The sequence below is a fragment of the Cydia fagiglandana genome, chromosome 7, assembly GCF_963556715.1.
Source record: "Cydia fagiglandana chromosome 7, ilCydFagi1.1, whole genome shotgun sequence".
Lineage (NCBI taxonomy): Eukaryota > Metazoa > Arthropoda > Insecta > Lepidoptera > Tortricidae > Cydia > Cydia fagiglandana.
In genome coordinates this window covers 16,323,908-16,342,997 of record NC_085938.1, presented here as the reverse complement: position 1 = coordinate 16,342,997, position 19,090 = coordinate 16,323,908, and the positions used below count along the sequence as shown (strand labels likewise).

Here is a 19,090-nt window from a genome sequence, read left to right as displayed (position 1 = left end):
CGGCGTCGCGCCGCGAGCGTTGCGCGCCGCGCCGTGCGCACTCGGCTCGGCTCCAGTCGCCACGCACGCTTGCCTCGCGCTCGGGCGCCCGCGACCCAGTCCGCTCTGACGTTTAATCCAGCCGCCGGTGTGCTGTATCGGTCTGATCCACCACCGCAATACATAATCTATAATATTTGTATCGGAGGAATTGGGTGTGGGTGCCAACAGTGCGTAGTGGTCATAGGTGTAGGTCGGGTTGTCTTGAAGCGATCGGCAGCACGGGCAGGCAGTAGGCGGCACGCGGCCGCGAGCAAGGCGCCACTGGGCCCGCCCGAGCCAGCAGCTGGCTCTGTTTACAAGCCGCGCCTGCACTTGCGGGCCCCGTGCGCTCGCTCGCTGCAGCACGCAACTCATTTTCTATTCGACGCTGTGAATTTTTAAGTTTGCGAACCAACACCGACGTTAGATAGAGGTACTTGAATGCTTATTAAAGTCGACTCTCGCCCGAGAGAAGTCGTAGTGCAATATTTTAGTGTCACGAATCGCTCAGAGCACAAGCATCGAATCCAAATTTTCATTCGAGTGATATCACTACTTCATAAATATGGGTGCTAAAGAAAGCGTGGAGGCTGCTAAATTTTCTGCGCAAAATTGGAACAATTTTGAGGTTCGTACTCGTTTCAAATTAATTTGCACATGGAGTGTCTCTATCCCCCTCCCTCCTCGTGAATGTCTATTCTTACCATGGGTAAATTGTGCCTTTAAATAAAGATAAAAATAATACTGTGTAAAATAAACCTTCTGCACCGTTGGACGAGCAACAATAATGCATGTTACACGTTTGTTTAAACAAGTACGCTAAATAACAACACCACTTGTTAATTAATATTATACTATAGATATGTAAGATGGTAATGTTTTGTGACAATGTTTTCTGTTTGTGTCGTAATCATATATTGTACTTAACCAAAATTTTAAATAACAAAAATTGAGTAAGTTGTTATTCATACATAAGAGAAGCCATTTGCCACGAAATCAAGCGAGGGTTCTGCATATTTAATACGCCTTTTACAACAATGACAGCATCGATGAATCATTGCATTATCTTGATGATAGTGAAGGTTCTACAGACTAGAGTGTCTACTATGCAAATACCTGATTTGCACCGCGAATCGACAGACTTGAAACGCCACTTCTCTGAGATACGCTAATGGGACGATTGATCAAGCAGAATACGAGACGTTTTCCTTGAGACCACTTACAGACTTCTATAATAATGTAAATAAGGCTATATCTATCGAATTCAAGACAAGTATCAGTTTCTTATAACATTAGTCTGGGTTTGTTTCTGATAATACGAGTGACTCTTATTGAACCCGTCTTTAAGTGCTCCAAGCATAATGAGGTCCAAGTCGATAGTTTGTAAGATCACGCTAAATAACTACTTTCACACACATTAAAATAAATCTATATTAGAGTTCGAATTAAATAAATATTCTTGATTTAAGGTGTACTTGATGTTCTAGTTGTAATCGTCCGTCAATAAATCATTTAAATCATGATTAAATGATTAAATACATTATTTATTCGTGTTTGACAATACCGTATGTGGGGTATCAGGTGTTTTCGCGGCGTTAGCATAAGCAGTTTTAGGTGAAGCCAAACGTGATCAAACTCAGTTGACCCATATAGCCGATTATAACACAATTGAAGACCCGGCCATTTACGCCTCGGGCAGTTTTTTATTGCCTCTATGCCTTGTTTGTTAACTTAAAAATGAAACGTTTCATAATACAAAGGTAGAATGACTTTCAAAATCTAAAGATAAATCTCGCAAGATAAACTTACGAATTATGGATACTCTTTTTACTGATGTAAAAGGGAATAATATATGAACTAATTTGAATATATATTACACTCAGTTTGATCAAGATATTGGGAAATGGAGCGAGCTGCAGATGCAGTTATCGGCACTTTAGTTAGGGCGGTCATTGTCCGGGAAATTGACCGATGGATTAGCACCTCCTAGCGCTGCAACCGAGCCTGTGGGGTTTCTAAACCGGGAAATATTTATTTCGAAATAAATAATCCATAGGTACTGGACGTGTCTGTCTGTCTGTTACCTCTTCACGCTTAAACCGCTGAACGGATTTAGTTTAAATTTGGCATAGAGGTAAAGGACATAGGATAGTTTTTATGTCAGAAGTCATCCCTAAAGAGGGTGAAAAGAGGGAGTGGAATTGAGAGAGTTAATGAATTACCTCATCACTGATTGAAACTTATACTCAAATTGAATTAGGTACCAGTATTCCTATAGATTGCTATTACACTTTGTTCAGGCGCTATGCTTACACTAGCTGCTGTTACTGATTCCACGCAGACGAAGTCGCGGGCAAAAGCTAGTATGAATATAAACCGATTTTGTGAATAAAGGAGGTATGATATACGTTGCTGATCTTACCTTGATTAACTATTTAATATACCTAATAACTTGATATTTTTATGATGGAGCAAATTAGTTAAATAGCTAACCATATTTTTATTTTACAATTTGTGTTAAGAGAATGCTTTATACTCGTATCTTTCTGTCACCATTTTCAACTCATCCATTACAATTGGTATTCATTGCTGTTCACAATTATAACACGGTCACTGTCATCCATACAAAATGTAAATTACTCTTAGGTCAATCAATGTTGCATGAACCATGGATACTACAGTCAGCAGCAGCAGTTGCTAAGCGGGCGAGGTGTTCAAAATGATCTTGACGCGACTTTATTGTTAAGAGAATAAGAGCGTGTCAAGGTAATTTTGAACACCTCGCCCGCTTAGCAACTTCTGCTGCTGACTGTACTATGAATAGGGAAAGTGTTAACCTACAGTTATTAATTTATTATATTTGTAAATGATAGTTCTCTGTCGAAACAGTTAGAAAGCACGTCTGTGTATTAGCAGGGCAAACATGGCGCTCCATAACTTCTGCTGGGTGTACGATAAAAATAGGTTTATTGATCATAACAAAGCTTTGTGTCTCTCGACAGCGCAATCCGTGGGTTTTTGATTGTGTTAGTCGTTGTTTATGTGTTGACAATTACCAACCTCGGAGATTATGCATCTGTATTAGACCTCAGATAGAGAGCGTAGGTTGCTACGTTTAAAATTATCATGTACTTAAATACACGCAGTAGCAAAATAGCATAACCACTTTATGAATGGATCTCATAATAACTAATGATTATTTATATTCTGTGTATTGATGTACCTAAATAGGCTCAAGGTATGGTGCCATCTTTTAGAGCGATGGCGCCATACCTTTGGCCTACTCTCGAGTAGGGTCTGTGCGGAAAGAGTCGTGAAATTTATGGGATCCAATACATTCTACGACTCTTCTCTTTCCACACAGACTTTAGATTGTGATACTTTTTGACATTTAACAAATTTAAATTAAATTTAAATTTAAAAAATAAGGATCAAAGTTAAATGGCGTTCTAAAAGTGTTAATCATTTGTGTCGAAAGATGGCAGTAAATGTACTGCCATCTGTATCTTTGACTTCAGCCTATCAAAATGGGTCCCGTCTCGTTGCTAATACTGCATATTGCACCCAAACCATGAATTGCATATATACGTGTTGGGTATTAAATCAGATTAAATATATGTATTTTTGTACAGCTATCTTACTGTAGCGCTTGCCGGCTCTGACCTATCTCTTCTACCGTTTCTGGTAAGGCATAATATGAAAAGGGCCTCGTACGCGTTGACTTCGGCTCTGCGCACGCCTCACAAATGTCTGGAACCCCCACTGTTGTGTGAACGGGAAAGACACACATATAATAATAATTATATATGTATATCACTAATGTCTTTACAAATTTAACTACATTGTGACGATACCGGACTATTAAACATGTACCCAGTATGATCTTAGTGATTTGCATGTCAGTTCATATTTCGCATCATTATCATAAATCTCATAATTTAATTATAACTAATCAAATTTTATTAAAATTGCTTTTGTTGTCATGAAGTAGGTATGTTTTAGTGTTTTAAACACCAAATGCTAATAAGGTGTATTCGGGTAATACCGAATGTCGGATAATTCCGAAATTCAGATGAAAATCACCCTTAATTCCATCATAATAAAAGTCTCTTTTCGGAATTGTCCGACAGTTTTCGACATTCGGAATTACCCGAATACACCTTACTACGTAGTATTCATAACTAAGTAATTTTGTAGAAATAGCCATAATAATATGATAAATTCTTGCATGTTAAGTATGGAGTCGTAATTCCTATTTGTTTAAGCTGCTACAGTATTTACCTATTAGATAATTAGAATGTTAAACCGTTAATTATATCCCTAAATCCAATACCAATGTTGACCAATGCACGTTTTTGCAAACTGTCTACACAGAACTTTTTAAAGTTTACATGTAAATATATTTTCAATTTAATAATTATGTAAAAAAAGAGTACGATTGAACACAGGTATTTTATCATTTTACCAAACGAATATATAATAATTTAGAATTTCCCCTCCTTATTTTGCATCAGTGCCAAACCAGTCCCTATCAAATTTGAAAATAGGTATTTTGAATGTGTCTGTGGCGTGCGGGATATAAGATAAGATATCTTTATTTCATTATAAAATACATTATTATGTACCAAAAGCTACAATAATTGCAATACGTATAACAATCCATGACCTGATGACCAATTGTAAATTACAATATTCCCATATTGTAATTAAAAGTTCATAATAAAACTTTTGCTTGTTTATTACTAAGTACTAACATAGTCTTAATCAAGTTCCTGCATATACATGTTCGACTAACCTGTTTGTTATGGATTTTTGTGGTCCGAAATAAATGATTTTTATTATTTATTGATAAATAATTATTTTTCCATTTAAAGAAAAGAGTCGTCCGATATTAAATGATGGTGGTACTTATGTCTCTTCTAATACTATTTAAACATAAAATTTTATATAAATTAAACTAGTTTTCCATAAACTTTCGTGTAAAGTGGCGAACAATTTATAATGTCTGGAAATGTTTGCTCCTTATCATGTTTATTTAATTAACACGGATACTGCAACAATATGTGACAAATTGGTATAATAATAATTTACCTAGACCAACTTCGCAAATCTTTACTTCGCAAAAATGGAAATTACAGATTATTTAGTCATTGATATTTTACTTTTATATTTTTTACATACATACGAACTATACGACGATAGGCGCTATATTCGCGGTATTTTTAACTCTTGTTCTTATTGCTGAAATATTTAACCTGTCGCCCAGTCTACATCGAACTATCCATATAGGTCGGCATTTGCAGTTTTTCTAAAGAAGATGGCCTAAACTATCTCCGGTTTTCTACAAAATTTCCGCAAAGGGGTCATCCATTAACTACGTCACATGTTTAGGGGGTGAGAGGGGGTCAAGAAAATGTGACATGTTGTGACATGGGGGAGGGTGGGAGTCACAAACATTGTGACGTCATTTTAACTTCCTCACTATTCATCAGTAACCGAAAATTAGTTTATTTTTTTTAATAAACTAATTTTCGGTATGTACAGCTACATTTAAATAATGAGGTTTTGGAAGTAGGTAATTTTCGTTCCTAATTGGTTTTGTGTTATAAAATTACTAATATTTTTTTAACCAAAAATATTTTTTTATTAAAAATATAATGCCAATTTCGTTGTATTGCCGATTTCGTTGAAAACAAAATTGCCTAAAATGTGACGTCACACCAGGTGGGGAGGGATTTGATTTGACAAGGACACACAGGTGACAAGGAGGGGGGGACGGGTCAAAAAACCTAGAAATTCGTGTGACGTAATTAATGGATGATCCCAAATGACACGTTCGATAAAATGATGTTTGGTAAAATGAAAGAATACCTTAATATTCCAGTCAAGTACTGTAGCTGGTAGATAGGTGTTACATGGTGGTGGGTTGCAGCATGGCGCCAGTGTGAGGCATCAGCACCGGCACGGCACTCAGCGGTCGCAGAGTCTCAACCGCGGCCACTCGCTCTCGCGCTCCGATGGCACCTGGTGACATCACGGAACCGCGGGTATGACCTTACATTTAAACAATGTTTTTAAATGTAGTTCGCTTGATTTTTATTTTGTTGTCATTATTTCTCGCCAGACTTCGATAAAATTCGTTTTGTACAATATAAGTGGAATTTCGCTGTCTGTCCTAAAAATTTTACTGAGTAACAAAAAAGTACAAAATTTTTGAATGAGAATTGAAATTGAATTGAATCCTTTTTTATGCTAGTATTATCCCCAAAAAGTGGCATGTGTATAATTCATTAATTCTTGTGTTTTTGACAAAATTGATTTGTCAGACTAGTTAGACTCTAATATATGTTGTTGACCTGTGAGATTAATTGTATATTTTTTTGCGTTTGTTTGTTTGTTTATTAGTTGCTTACAATTAAAACTTACAGTTCAACCTTACGTGCTAATTGGAATTACATTTCTTAATAGCTAACAACATCCATTATTAACTTGTCGACGGTATTACAGGCAGCATAGTGCAGTGCGCCGAGTGCGGAACACGTACGATGGGCAACAAGCTATCGGCGTGCTCCTGCGCACCCATCCTGCGCAAGGCGTACCGCTATGAAGACAGCCCGTGGCAGAACTCGCGCCGCCGCGACGGACACCTACTACGGTATGCTCAATTGCTCATACCTCACTTTGGGGGTTTGGGAGACTTACCCAGTTACGAGACTGGGACTATTTTATTTAATCATCATAGGCCTTTCTGTCTATTGCAGACTATACAAACAATGTCAGGCAGGGCGACAACGTTTTTCATGACTGTATAAGCTAATACGTGTGCGGCAACCACGACCACAAAACAAATTTAAATACGCGGGAGTAAAATACTTATGTCATTTTGGATAGCTTACGATGACTGCTTACCTTCAGGCGGGTCGTATGCTTTTTGCCTCCGACGTGGTATAAAAAAAGCACGATATATCTATTCGAGCATTACACTTTCATACCATTCATACAGCTATTCATATCGGACATTCATACTGGGGCCCACATAATTATAAGTTAGTTAAATTAGAAAAAAAAGCGTTTTGAGGAATTCATTCTCAGCAAGCTGGAAATCATTTTGAAAACTTCATTTGGTCCTAAATGCGTATAATCCGAGTTTGCTATCCCAGGAGGTGTGGATACGTTTTGGAAGCCTTGGGAGAAACATTTTATCTTAGATTGACAAAACCACTCGATGTAGAAGGAACCCACCATCAATTACAAAGTCAATTACACTACCAGCAAGGTTGTTGTGCATCAGACACTAGTGAAAAAAAGTCGAATTTTAACACGATTATACCAAATAAAAAAAGAAATTCAATGTGGCGGCCATTTTTTACAATCAACAAATATATTAAGGTATCTTTCAGATCTCCAGATATCAATTTTTATCTTGATTAGAACAAATTTTCCGTCGCACGTACAGTTTTTGAGCTACAAGCAAAAAATTTAAAAAGAGCAAATTTTTATCCACAATTCCTGGAATGGAGCAAACTTGGATTAAATTTGGAACCAAATGAAGGCGATGCCCAGCTTGCTGGGAATTAATTCCTGGATAACATTTAACTGGCCTATTAGTGTTTAGTACGAGATCATAACTTTACCAGTATTAAACGTAAGTAGCAAGTAACAAATATTCGAACTCTCAATATACACTAAGTCATTGATTACTTAGTGTATATTGAGAGTTAAACATGTCCAAAAGCGAAGGCCAGCCAAACTTAACCCGCAGCCTCACTTACCCACATAAACCTTACATAATACGGTCAGCGACGATTTATGTATAAGAGGCATAGAGACAGGCATCCTCCAGTGGTTTGGTCACGTCGCGGGGCTGAGTGATATTAAGATGTACGAATGAAATATACACTGCGACAGTGAGTTGAAGGTTCAGGGTGACCCTGGAAGACCTTTGAGATAAATAATATAGGCTACACATGTAGTGCATAATTATTTTACATCGTATTTTTACGGAAAAGTACGAATGTGTCTTGCTATTTCAGTCAGTCTCGGTACAGTACTGAGGTTGACTAAAGTTGCATGATGAATACAAACGTTTCCGAGAAAACACGATGGAAAACAATTACACATCTGTAAGTAAATGTGTCATCGCCTAGTAACCGTAGTACCATCTTTGCTTAGTTTGGGACTAGGTCGATCTGTGTAAGATTGCTCCCAAAGTATTTATTTTTTACATACATGACGTAACTAATACAATGCTAATCGAACTGAGATTCAGTCAATATGTAGACAACTGCGTGGTGAGGTATCTCCATTTGGGTCGAGTTGAAGTGTCTATTCTATTGGAAATACTATTGCTTATTCTGCGCTATAGTGCATTCGAAAATGTGCTAATTGTACTAAGAAGATTATCTAAAGAAAAGTTTACCGCGTACGTATATCTACCGCAGTGCAGAAGTTGCCTTGAGGCTTGACTCTGGCAATTCCTCGCTGTAACTTCTTAACCAACTGCTACCTTGTTTGTTCCTGAATTTAAACTAAGCAGTAAATACCTACTTATTTTAAACTAGACCAGGAGACGTATTCCGATTGTAATAACAGGACATAAATTGTACCTGGATTTTTTATGTACCTGTAGGCAACGTTAAAGATTTGTTTTAGTTTTGCACCTTATGCCTTTGTAATAAGGAGAAAAATTTAGACATATCTTTGACGTCGACTGTACATAATAATGTGTGATTCTATTAGACATAATGTGTTGTCATGTCGTCGGGTGACAAGCAAAAGTCACTAATTACTATCAAAAAATTAAAGTAACAATGCACTTTATCACACTTGTAACACGGTTTATTGTCCAATAAATTCAATGGTGTTAGTTAGTGACTTTTACTTGTCACCCAACGATGTAAGACAGGTGCTAATCAATTAGTGTCAAGTGACATTTCTGGTTGAAGTCACTTTGAACTCTGATAGATCATACCCATACCCATAATAAGTCTAGATCAAATGCATAACTTGTTATTACAATCAGAATAAGTACGACTTTTATTTGTCTGGGTTGTGCATCGAAAATGTAATTTTATTGCAAAGCTCTTATTCGCCAATACAATTTTCTTAAGTAAACTTGAATCGATAAGTCAGCTGAACTTTGTTACCATTATTATTTTAGGGGGCTAATTAAAATGGAATAAAGGAAACTAGTACATTACTTATAATACATTTATTTGACTAAACGACAAATATCTAAGTTTAGAAGTGTCAAATGTTAACTTATGACATTATAATATATTAAATAGCCTCGGCTAGCTTACTACAGACTTAACTAAAAATATGAGAGCAAATGTGGGTTTGGCGGCTACATTTCTTATGGTTGGGCACTCTGGGTACGTGGTATAAAAAATAAGGAAAATTATTTAAAGTAAGTTGGGCGCCTTGGAGAATATAATAAATTGGTTGTCTCTGACCTTTTAAGTAGTGACATTAGAAGGAAGGTACCACTGCCGACACACTAATGGAGACTCATGTCGCAGTGCCTCTGCATCCATGGTAGTTGTAGTAATAGCGAACAGGCCCCGACCGCCGGTACACCAAGCTGGCTGGGGGCTGCCTTACAGCCAAACTGTAGACTAAGTGGTAGGCCCTGTAACGAGTTACAGGTAGTAAGACAGGGTTCACAGACTTTTGACAAGCTGGAACCTAAATAAAGGAGAAAAATCGGTTCATGATTTAAAGAGCGGACCCCCGCATGGGCGTAAGGATTACGAATTCAAAAACAAGTATTTAACTTACCCATCGAGGAGAAGCGGCATACGTGGCCGGGATTGACCAGCATGTCGACTCGATGAGGCCTCCACCAACACACCATCGTCTCACAGGACTTCCATATAGGATAAAAATCCGGGACTGTGAAATAAAATTCACCACGCTATTAAATGGAATCTTATGCACAAAACCCGTCGCAAAAATCACCAAAATACTCACTTAAAAAGGAGATGTCTCCCGATGGGATGTATTATAGCCATTAAACGGCTTTCATACGGCGAAACACCGCAAAAGAAAACGGTCCACGATCTTCATTTTGACAGGAAGAATAATGACAAGTCAAATGGCAGAGTTGCCACAGCCCGAACTGGATTCGTGCAATCCTAGGTGATTTTGAAAAGAAAACATTACCTATCTTCTTTACTTATTTGGACTAATATTAAATAGAAAGAAAAAACAATATTTGAAGACAATTTTAATTTACAAACCCCTTTCGATTAAAAAGATAAACAAAATGTAGGAAGGCACCGAAATTATTTTTCAATCTAGCAACCCGGACCATGTTGTTATCGACTGGGCTCGCTAGATGGCGGTAAGGGTATCAAATGAAGACGGCTCACATACTAAACAGTATTGAAAAAATGAAGAGTTAAAAATTTTATTGTTACAGTGCTCCCCTACCCGAAGAAAATTTTGACTACGGCAAAATTTTGAGCTGGCCCCCAGCTCGCAAAACCACCCTCTTATTTTCTAGACGAAGTCCCATAAAAAAAATCGACGCCAAAGGCATAAAGGAAAGCAACGACCACCCAATTCGAACCCACGCATTAAACTATAATAAAAAAATAAGCACAGCCGAGCTGTGCACAAGTTACCCATTACAAACTATAATATTACTGTACTGTAATCTACACTACGATACCCTAAACGTATATTAACCTAAACGAAACTAAACGCTAATAAGCGAAGCTGCAAAGCTCCCTACCTACGCACTGCATCGCTGTATATCTTGGCGGCGCAGCGAGCGACCTGGGTCGCGGGCTGCACGTCCAAATTATATGGCGGAATGTGCGTAAGGTAACAGATTAATCAATAATCAGTGGTAAGGACTGAGTACAGTCAATTACCCATATGAGTTAAGGGCAGTGTCCGATAGCTCGGCTAAAGAGTCACTGAGCTACCAATCGACACTCCTCACAGGAACACTGGCCCTGCAGTGCGAAATCAGGGATTTCGCCCTGCACTGCCAACACTCACTGTGGATAGACGGCCTATAGCCAGGTAAAATTTAACTAACTAAGATCGGTGACTGCTACTTTACACCATTCAAGTAACGCGCATTTATCAGGCCGTGCCTTAAGTCGACACAGGTCTGAACGCGGAAACGAGACAAAAACACAACACAACGATACGTTGACCAGCTGTGTCTGAACGACAGGCAGACGGTAACGTTCGAAACAACACGAGACACACAAGGAAGTCGACTGTACAGGCTCCATTTCAAGCAATGCAAGTCTGTCAGTCTGACACACAAAAATCCGATGTTTGCGGACGACGCTTTAAGGCGTGTACCGCATAACAACCCCCTAACATCAACATTAACGTTCACGCATATGGTTTAAGTCATACCGCAAAGCGTTAACAAAAGAAGACGGCACTGCTATTAAGAGCTTGACGGTTTATAATCCGCCAGAACCCGACCAGCCAGTGCCGATTGGAATGCTGGTTTAAAGCGCCAGCACCCCGGTAAAACACGCGAAGAGTCTTTAAATCGTCCTCTCCGCCCACCAACAACAAACAAACCACGTGACTGAGTTACGTTTGCTCAGACACGATCGAAAGAAAGTAATACGTAAACAAAACTCCTGCACGCAACCATAAAAAAAAACTCCTACCGAAACATCAACAACAAAAAAAAACTGCGCGATCACGATATTAAACTAATAAGTAAGTATTTACTTCACCGAAGGTAACAACAATAAGGAAAAAACTCGATTTAAGTCGAGACAATAGATAAGGAAAAGTAGGTAATAAACATAACTCCCGTACGAAACCACTTTCAAAAACCACTACAATAAGATTCGACCTTAAAGGTAAACCGCTATTTGAATATCGGTAAGTTATTTAAAAAAAAAACGTAAGTCAACAACAATAATTGTGACTGACTGTACCCAACCACGTCAAGAAACTATTTAATATTAATTTTATTTATTTTAAACTTCAACTCCAAACATCCCGTAATAAACTTAATAAATGTAAACTCCTGCTGACTGTACTTCACTATAACCTCCAAATTTGCTCCCTTTACATTATGTAATAAATTTATAATACGGTCCATCCTTTCAAACAAGATTACCATAGTAGTACAATTACCAGTAACTAATCCTTCACATCAAGTATATAAAAAAAAACAATGGAAATTAGGTATTACATTTTTAACACTACTACTAACCCTCCAGCAAATCATAAACTTTTGTTTGAAAACAAGTCACCAAAAAAAAATTGAAAGTAAAAAATAAATTAAAGTTTAAGCACTTAAGTACCTCACTACCCGGTAAGGGTTTAACCTTTTGTGAGTGACTCTCCGGTAAAACATGATATAAATCACAAAAAAAATACAATAGTCAAAACATAGTGTGTCTGCTATCCGGTAAACTACAACGTCTTTTATGAAGTAAAACTTTTAACATTAAGAGATACTAAGGAAATACATCTATAAAATAAATTGTGTTTATGACAATTGTCTAAAATTGCTTTAAATTAATAACATCTGGAGTTTAAATACCAGCAAATGAATAAGTAATTAGACTACAACTCCTTTACAGTACAACATAAGTATATAAGTAGATAATTGACAACATGTGGCTGTCCTAACCACAGTTAAATAGTGTTAATTATTTTGAATATTGCAGTAAACAAAGGTAGGTATAATAAAGCAAACAGGATGTCCAACCATAAGTTCCTTTAGCTAACTTATATGTGACTAAAGGGTGCTCGCCAAAAGAAAAGCCCCGCGATGGGTGACACTGTTACCATTATTATTTTAGGGGGCTAATTAAAATGGAATAAAGGAAACTAGTACATTACTTATAATACATTTATTTGACTAAACGACAAATATCTAAGTTTAGAAGTGTCAAATGTTAACTTATGACATTATAATATATTAAATAGCCTCGGCTAGCTTACTACAGACTTAACTAAAAATATGAGAGCAAATGTGGGTTTGGCGGCTACATTTCTTATGGTTGGGCACTCTGGGTACGTGGTATAAAAAATAAGGAAAATTATTTAAAGTAAGTTGGGCGCCTTGGAGAATATAATAAATTGGTTGTCTCTGACCTTTTAAGTAGTGACATTAGAAGGAAGGTACCACTGCCGACACACTAATGGAGACTCATGTCGCAGTGCCTCTGCATCCATGGTAGTTGTAGTAATAGCGAACAGGCCCCGACCGCCGGTACACCAAGCTGGCTGGGGGCTGCCTTACAGCCAAACTGTAGACTAAGTGGTAGGCCCTGTAACGAGTTACAGGTAGTAAGACAGGGTTCACAGACTTTTGACAAGCTGGAACCTAAATAAAGGAGAAAAATCGGTTCATGATTTAAAGAGCGGACCCCCGCATGGGCGTAAGGATTACGAATTCAAAAACAAGTATTTAACTTACCCATCGAGGAGAAGCGGCATACGTGGCCGGGATTGACCAGCATGTCGACTCGATGAGGCCTCCACCAACACACCATCGTCTCACAGGACTTCCATATAGGATAAAAATCCGGGACTGTGAAATAAAATTCACCACGCTATTAAATGGAATCTTATGCACAAAACCCGTCGCAAAAATCACCAAAATACTCACTTAAAAAGGAGATGTCTCCCGATGGGATGTATTATAGCCATTAAACGGCTTTCATACGGCGAAACACCGCAAAAGAAAACGGTCCACGATCTTCATTTTGACAGGAAGAATAATGACAAGTCAAATGGCAGAGTTGCCACAGCCCGAACTGGATTCGTGCAATCCTAGGTGATTTTGAAAAGAAAACATTACCTATCTTCTTTACTTATTTGGACTAATATTAAATAGAAAGAAAAAACAATATTTGAAGACAATTTTAATTTACAAACCCCTTTCGATTAAAAAGATAAACAAAATGTAGGAAGGCACCGAAATTATTTTTCAATCTAGCAACCCGGACCATGTTGTTATCGACTGGGCTCGCTAGATGGCGGTAAGGGTATCAAATGAAGACGGCTCACATACTAAACAGTATTGAAAAAATGAAGAGTTAAAAATTTTATTGTTACAACTTTTAACGATGTTTTCCTGTACAGTCGCCGTCAGATATATAAGAGCGGCCAAGGTCCTCACAAATATCTGACCACGCCTCTATTGTCGGGGAGTTAGAGTGCTCGTTAAGATATTGTGAACACCTCGGCCGCTCCGATATATTTGATGGCGACTGTGATGGTTGTGGATTTAGAAATCCACATGATATGATGATTCCAATGATAGATCATTGGAATTATTATTTTATGCAAATAGGTTCTTATTTATATGTGAATTGAAAAACCTAATTAGCAACGTTTTCTTCGTATGAATAAATTTTTCCTTTTTATATGTAATCCAGTGATATGAACATATGCCATACGATAAATAAAAAAATTGAGAGACCGGTTAGAACAAAATTTTGGTGTGCGAGTTGATGCCCGAATCATTTCATTCCTGATTGCCCACAACACGATATGAACATTATTATTTTAGGCATAAAACGTTAAATAACACATTTGTCTGCAAAGGCAAAAGGTCACGAAGTACTTCATCGTTTAGAATAGACTCGAGATAATTTGACTAAATATTTATTTCGCACGAAAAATCTGGAAAATAATGACCTAATTTTTCCGATTTTGAAAACTAAAACCAGCTCAAGATTTGTTGCATTTGTACTTTATGTGATTCAAAATGAGAACGAGTCAGAATCAAGCGACGTTTTCTAAATGTAATGAAAAGTTCGTGAATGCACTGGAGCGGCATTCATATTTTAAAAATCTGAATTTGATATACTTAATCTCTTGCCCTGGCACTCTGAGTCTCTTCAAAGACTTGTCAAAGAGACTCGAAGACGCCACAAAAGTAGACAGCTTCCTCGCTCAACGAATCAGCATAACAATCCAGCGATTAAATGCTGCCAGCTTCTTCGGTAGTAAGTATGCCGCAAGGGCCATTTTTAACTTTATTTAATCATTAGGTGTGTTTATTTAATATAATTATTATCGTTAAAATGAATTAAGGAATTTATATTTCAATACCTTTAGTAAGATATAGGTTATTTTTATTTTTAGCGCTCCTTGTATGCAAGAGCGAATACCTCCTAACACAAATTATTAACTTAAAAGGAGGATTCGTCACCCATGTCTGTTTTAAAAATAAATAGTTTAGAATTTTTTGAATTTGTAATTAGGTAAAAATAGTCGCTCACATTTAATATATTGTCGCAAGCGAGGTCCACTAAGAATAATACGAAATCAAAATTTGATTAAAATTGTGTACCTATTTATGTAAATAGTTGTCATTTATTATTATGCTGATGACAATTTTAATTTGAATCTCATGAGCTACACCGCCACTAACGTTTAATATTTGTATGCCTCATATAGCCAAAAGTGGAGCACTTGTATGTAACACAACCTGCTTTACAACAAATAAATAAATTGAAATTGTTTTTCAAAGTTTGAATGCCACCCTTGCAGAGACTAAAATGAAGGATTGAATGTGGTTCTGCATATGACACGAATCGATTAGTATCACAGGTGTTTTGAAAGGCATTAAAACGAAGAGCTTTGAGAAATGCGATGCGATGGACGTGAGCCTGCAGTTAAATTTGTTTTTGATCATCCGTTCCAAAACTTTAACTGCGATCCAGAACATAAACTTTGTCATATTTTTCGTCACTGCTTGATTTTAAAATGTGAAAATATATTTTTGGTGCAAAAACAGTTGTTCAATGCTTTTTAACAGATGTACGTTAATATGTGTTTGACTTTTGTGAAATATTGGAAAACCGATTTAGGTTGAATTGCGAAATAAATATGAACATATGTAGGTACATAATTAAGAACTGTAATTAGGTATTTTTTATTTAATTGTGGTCGAATGAAGGTTCAATTAAGGTCAAATATGTAATTTTTTTTTGTAATGTACTCCTTTCAGCGACGAATACAATGACTCAACTCAATGGAGTCGGACCAAGCTAACTCTGCATGGCACTTGCAACAACAATGCAGTGCAGCGATGTCAAAATTAATATCAAATTTCTATGAAAATATGACGCTTATAATCGGATCACAGTCCCACTCTGTCCTATTCAAACCTGTGCAAAGTTAGCTTAGACCACAGAGTAAATAATAGTACCAGGTACACAAGTCTCACTCTCTAACAAACCGCGTCTGTTACGATCAGGACAGATATGGTCGCTAGGTGGCGACAGCGCCACGCGCGGCTTATGGCTAGCCACCAAAATTAGTGTGGAACTGATGTACTTTTAGCTACCTGTAGCAAAGCGACGAAATCGCGGAGTGAGCCACGCCTGCTTAGACGGACTCTAAATAATAATCATAGCATAATTGATAAGGGTACAGAAAACATTTTCCATGCAACTCCCTATCATTATATATTTACCGGGTGGACGATTCCGTGCGTTTACTGGGGTTGCCCTGACACACGCGAAATGGGTCCCATTGTATCAAATAGCGGGTCAAAGTCATTTACGATTTATAGCGAGCAAACATGAAAATAGTGGCTAATGGAATTAGTATTTAATAAGAGATCGTGTCTTTAATGTTGACATGGGTGAAGTTAGTTAGTAGTAGGCAAACATACAAACTGTTTGAACTGTTAGGTACCTAGATTTTTTTTGCAACGAGTCAGTAGGTACGTAGATATATTTTGTACGCCTATCCTATCCCATTTAAAAGATGAACCAACTTCAAAAAGGTTGTATAAATTACCTATTATATTTATGATTGCATGCGCTAACTGATATTGAAAATCAGTGCCAAGCACGAAGAACTTCCTATAGAGCATAAATAAATATATTAAAAGCTGAGATGCATATTAAGGGCTGGCAGGTTTGTACTGAACTGTAAAATTTCTCATATAAAATCCGCGCCATCGTTCGTGAATCTGCCTAAACGTATGGAGAAGGCAACGTTTAGGTACTCGATTGTCTATTATTGACACTCACGATAAAAAGAGGCTTTGGAAGTATTTTAAGCACAGGCTCGTTAAAGGTAGCAAAGTTTTTCCAAATTAAAAGTAACATTAGTAGACTGCAGCAGCGTTACTGTTGAAATGTTGACGCGGATAGCATTTGATTGTCAACCTCCTTATTAAAATTACGACTGGATTAGGCGTTCTAAAGGGGCCCACAGACTTATTACCAGTTCGCCGGACGATATCAGCCTGTCAGTTATTCCAACCGTCACCTATTGCGTTTAATAACTGACGTATAGTTCGTTTTTTTTAGCATTAGAAATAAGGTAAACTTCGAGCAACACGGAAGGGAGGCGGCATTCGCACTATTTCCCCTCTGCCGAGGTACAAGATTAGCGCGTCAATTTAATCCAGCGCGGGTAATAAAACTAGTTGCACTTGGATTTTTCACTAGACCGAGTCCAGACGCGCGCGTGAACACTGCTGCACAAAAATGCCTGTTTGCTCGGTTTTTTGTTATAAAAAGAGGTCGGGGACATCAAATTTACAAAAAGAAAGTGTTACATTTCACATGTAATATTTTTTTTACATATCATACGTTAAATTACATTTAAATACAATCATTATATTTTAGTCTCAAGTAATTGTTGGATTTATCGATTTTGCTCGCTCAGTACAAATTGCGGATCGGTCGAGCGACAAATCCGACTTCTCATCTCTCAGAATACAATGACATACTTCAACGAAAATGTGTTAGTGTGCGTGTTGTGACACTAGTCACTCGTCCGTACACAAAAAGAGATCGAGGTTTGCAAGATTTGTCTTTGACGTGTGTCATTTTCTATGTATTTGTGTCGTCATTACAGATTGGATTTTGTATGTAAGTGTGTGAGAAATGCGACTGTGTGCACCTTTCCCCCCGCGAAAAATGGCAGAAAGATTTGTACGGCGAGATATCGCTTGGGCCCCTCCCTTCCGACATGTCGGAAGCCGGTGTTGCTCGAAGAAGGTAAACAATCTTGATGTGTCTTTTAATTGAAAAACACATTTTAAAAATAAGTTACGGCAAATATGTAACATTTATGAATCTAATACGATCATTTATATTCTTCTGCTTTCATAAGTAATAGTTACTGATATTTAAAAAGCGTTTTTGAATTAAAAGACATGTCAAAATCGCTTATCTTCTTCCAAGTTCTTTCTAATGCTAAAGAAAACGAACTATAGTAATCCGTGGGCCCCTTAATTGAGATAGCAATGCGGCCACGACAAACGTAAACTTTAGTCTTTGAGTTTAATTTGACTTTAATTTTATTGACGTCAAAATTATGTAATTTTGTTATAATTCGTACGTGTCAATAAACCATAATACCAATAATATCAATGTATTGGCGCAATTCGAACTCAAAATGAAAGTTCAATTTAGTCTCTCGATACCCTACCAACACTTTGAGACTAAACAATAATCTTTTCCAGACTATGGGCGGAAGTGTTCCACGTGTCCGCGTCCGGCGCGGGCACGGTCAAGTGGCAGCAGGTGTCGGAGGACCTGGTGCCGGTGAACATCACGTGCGTGCAGGACTCGCCGGAGTGCGTGTTCCACATCACCGCTTACAACTCGCAGGTCGACAAGATCCTCGACGTGCGGCTATTGCAACCTGGTAATTATCTTAATTTTGCTTTAATTCTTTGGACACATAGCAAAGAAGACTGGAGACAACCTGGAAAAGCTAATGGTCACAGGTTCGGTGGAAGGAAAGAGAAGGGGCCGCAGTCCAGCGCGATGGTCCGACCAGGTTAGCAAATCGCTATCTATGAAGGTCAATGATGCCTTAGAAGTCGCAAGGGACCGGATAGGCTGGAGATCTGCAATCTGGAATCATGTGCTCCAAGGAGGTCACGACTCTCAGCACTGAGGAGAACGAAGCAAGGAGGAGGAATATCTTAATTTTGCACTAGTTTTACCTGTGCGACATCCAAGCGGTTCCATGGCGTCTGATCGCACAGGATAGGAACAAATGGCGAAATCTAGTGTCGGAGGCCAAGATACACTTCGGCTCACCAGCGAAGTATTTAAGTAAGTAAGTGCAGTAGTTTTATTAT

At 37.8% G+C, this 19,090-nt stretch overlaps 1 protein-coding gene and 2 long non-coding RNA genes across 24 annotated transcripts in view; 1 reads left to right on the top strand and 2 right to left on the bottom strand.

The window, feature by feature from the left end:
- Positions 1-250: 250 nt before the first annotated feature.
- Positions 251-19,090, top strand: part of LOC134666028 (protein still life, isoform SIF type 1) — a 156,893-nt gene continuing 138,053 nt past the window's right edge. For 15 of the 22 annotated variants that reach the window (XM_063523112.1, XM_063523113.1, XM_063523118.1 and 12 more), the window contains exons 1-4: positions 252-649; positions 5,954-6,068; positions 6,529-6,676; positions 18,464-18,648. In XM_063523112.1, coding sequence (XP_063379182.1) covers positions 6,567-6,676; positions 18,464-18,648 — 295 coding nt within the window. In that variant the 5' untranslated portion in view covers positions 252-649; positions 5,954-6,068; positions 6,529-6,566. Of the gene's footprint in view, positions 650-5,953; positions 6,069-6,528; positions 6,677-18,463; positions 18,649-19,090 lie in introns of all 22 variants that reach the window. The other 7 variants (XR_010098443.1, XR_010098441.1, XM_063523127.1 and 4 more) reach the window with 4 other exon arrangements.
- Positions 9,218-10,242, bottom strand: LOC134666039 (uncharacterized). Its single transcript, XR_010098445.1, has 2 exons — positions 9,994-10,242; positions 9,218-9,915 (listed from the first exon to the last, which is right to left on the bottom strand). It is a non-coding gene; the product is annotated as an uncharacterized LOC134666039 (long non-coding RNA).
- Positions 12,858-13,882, bottom strand: LOC134666038 (uncharacterized). The gene is made up of 2 exons (XR_010098444.1): positions 13,634-13,882; positions 12,858-13,555 (listed from the first exon to the last, which is right to left on the bottom strand). It is a non-coding gene; the product is annotated as an uncharacterized LOC134666038 (long non-coding RNA).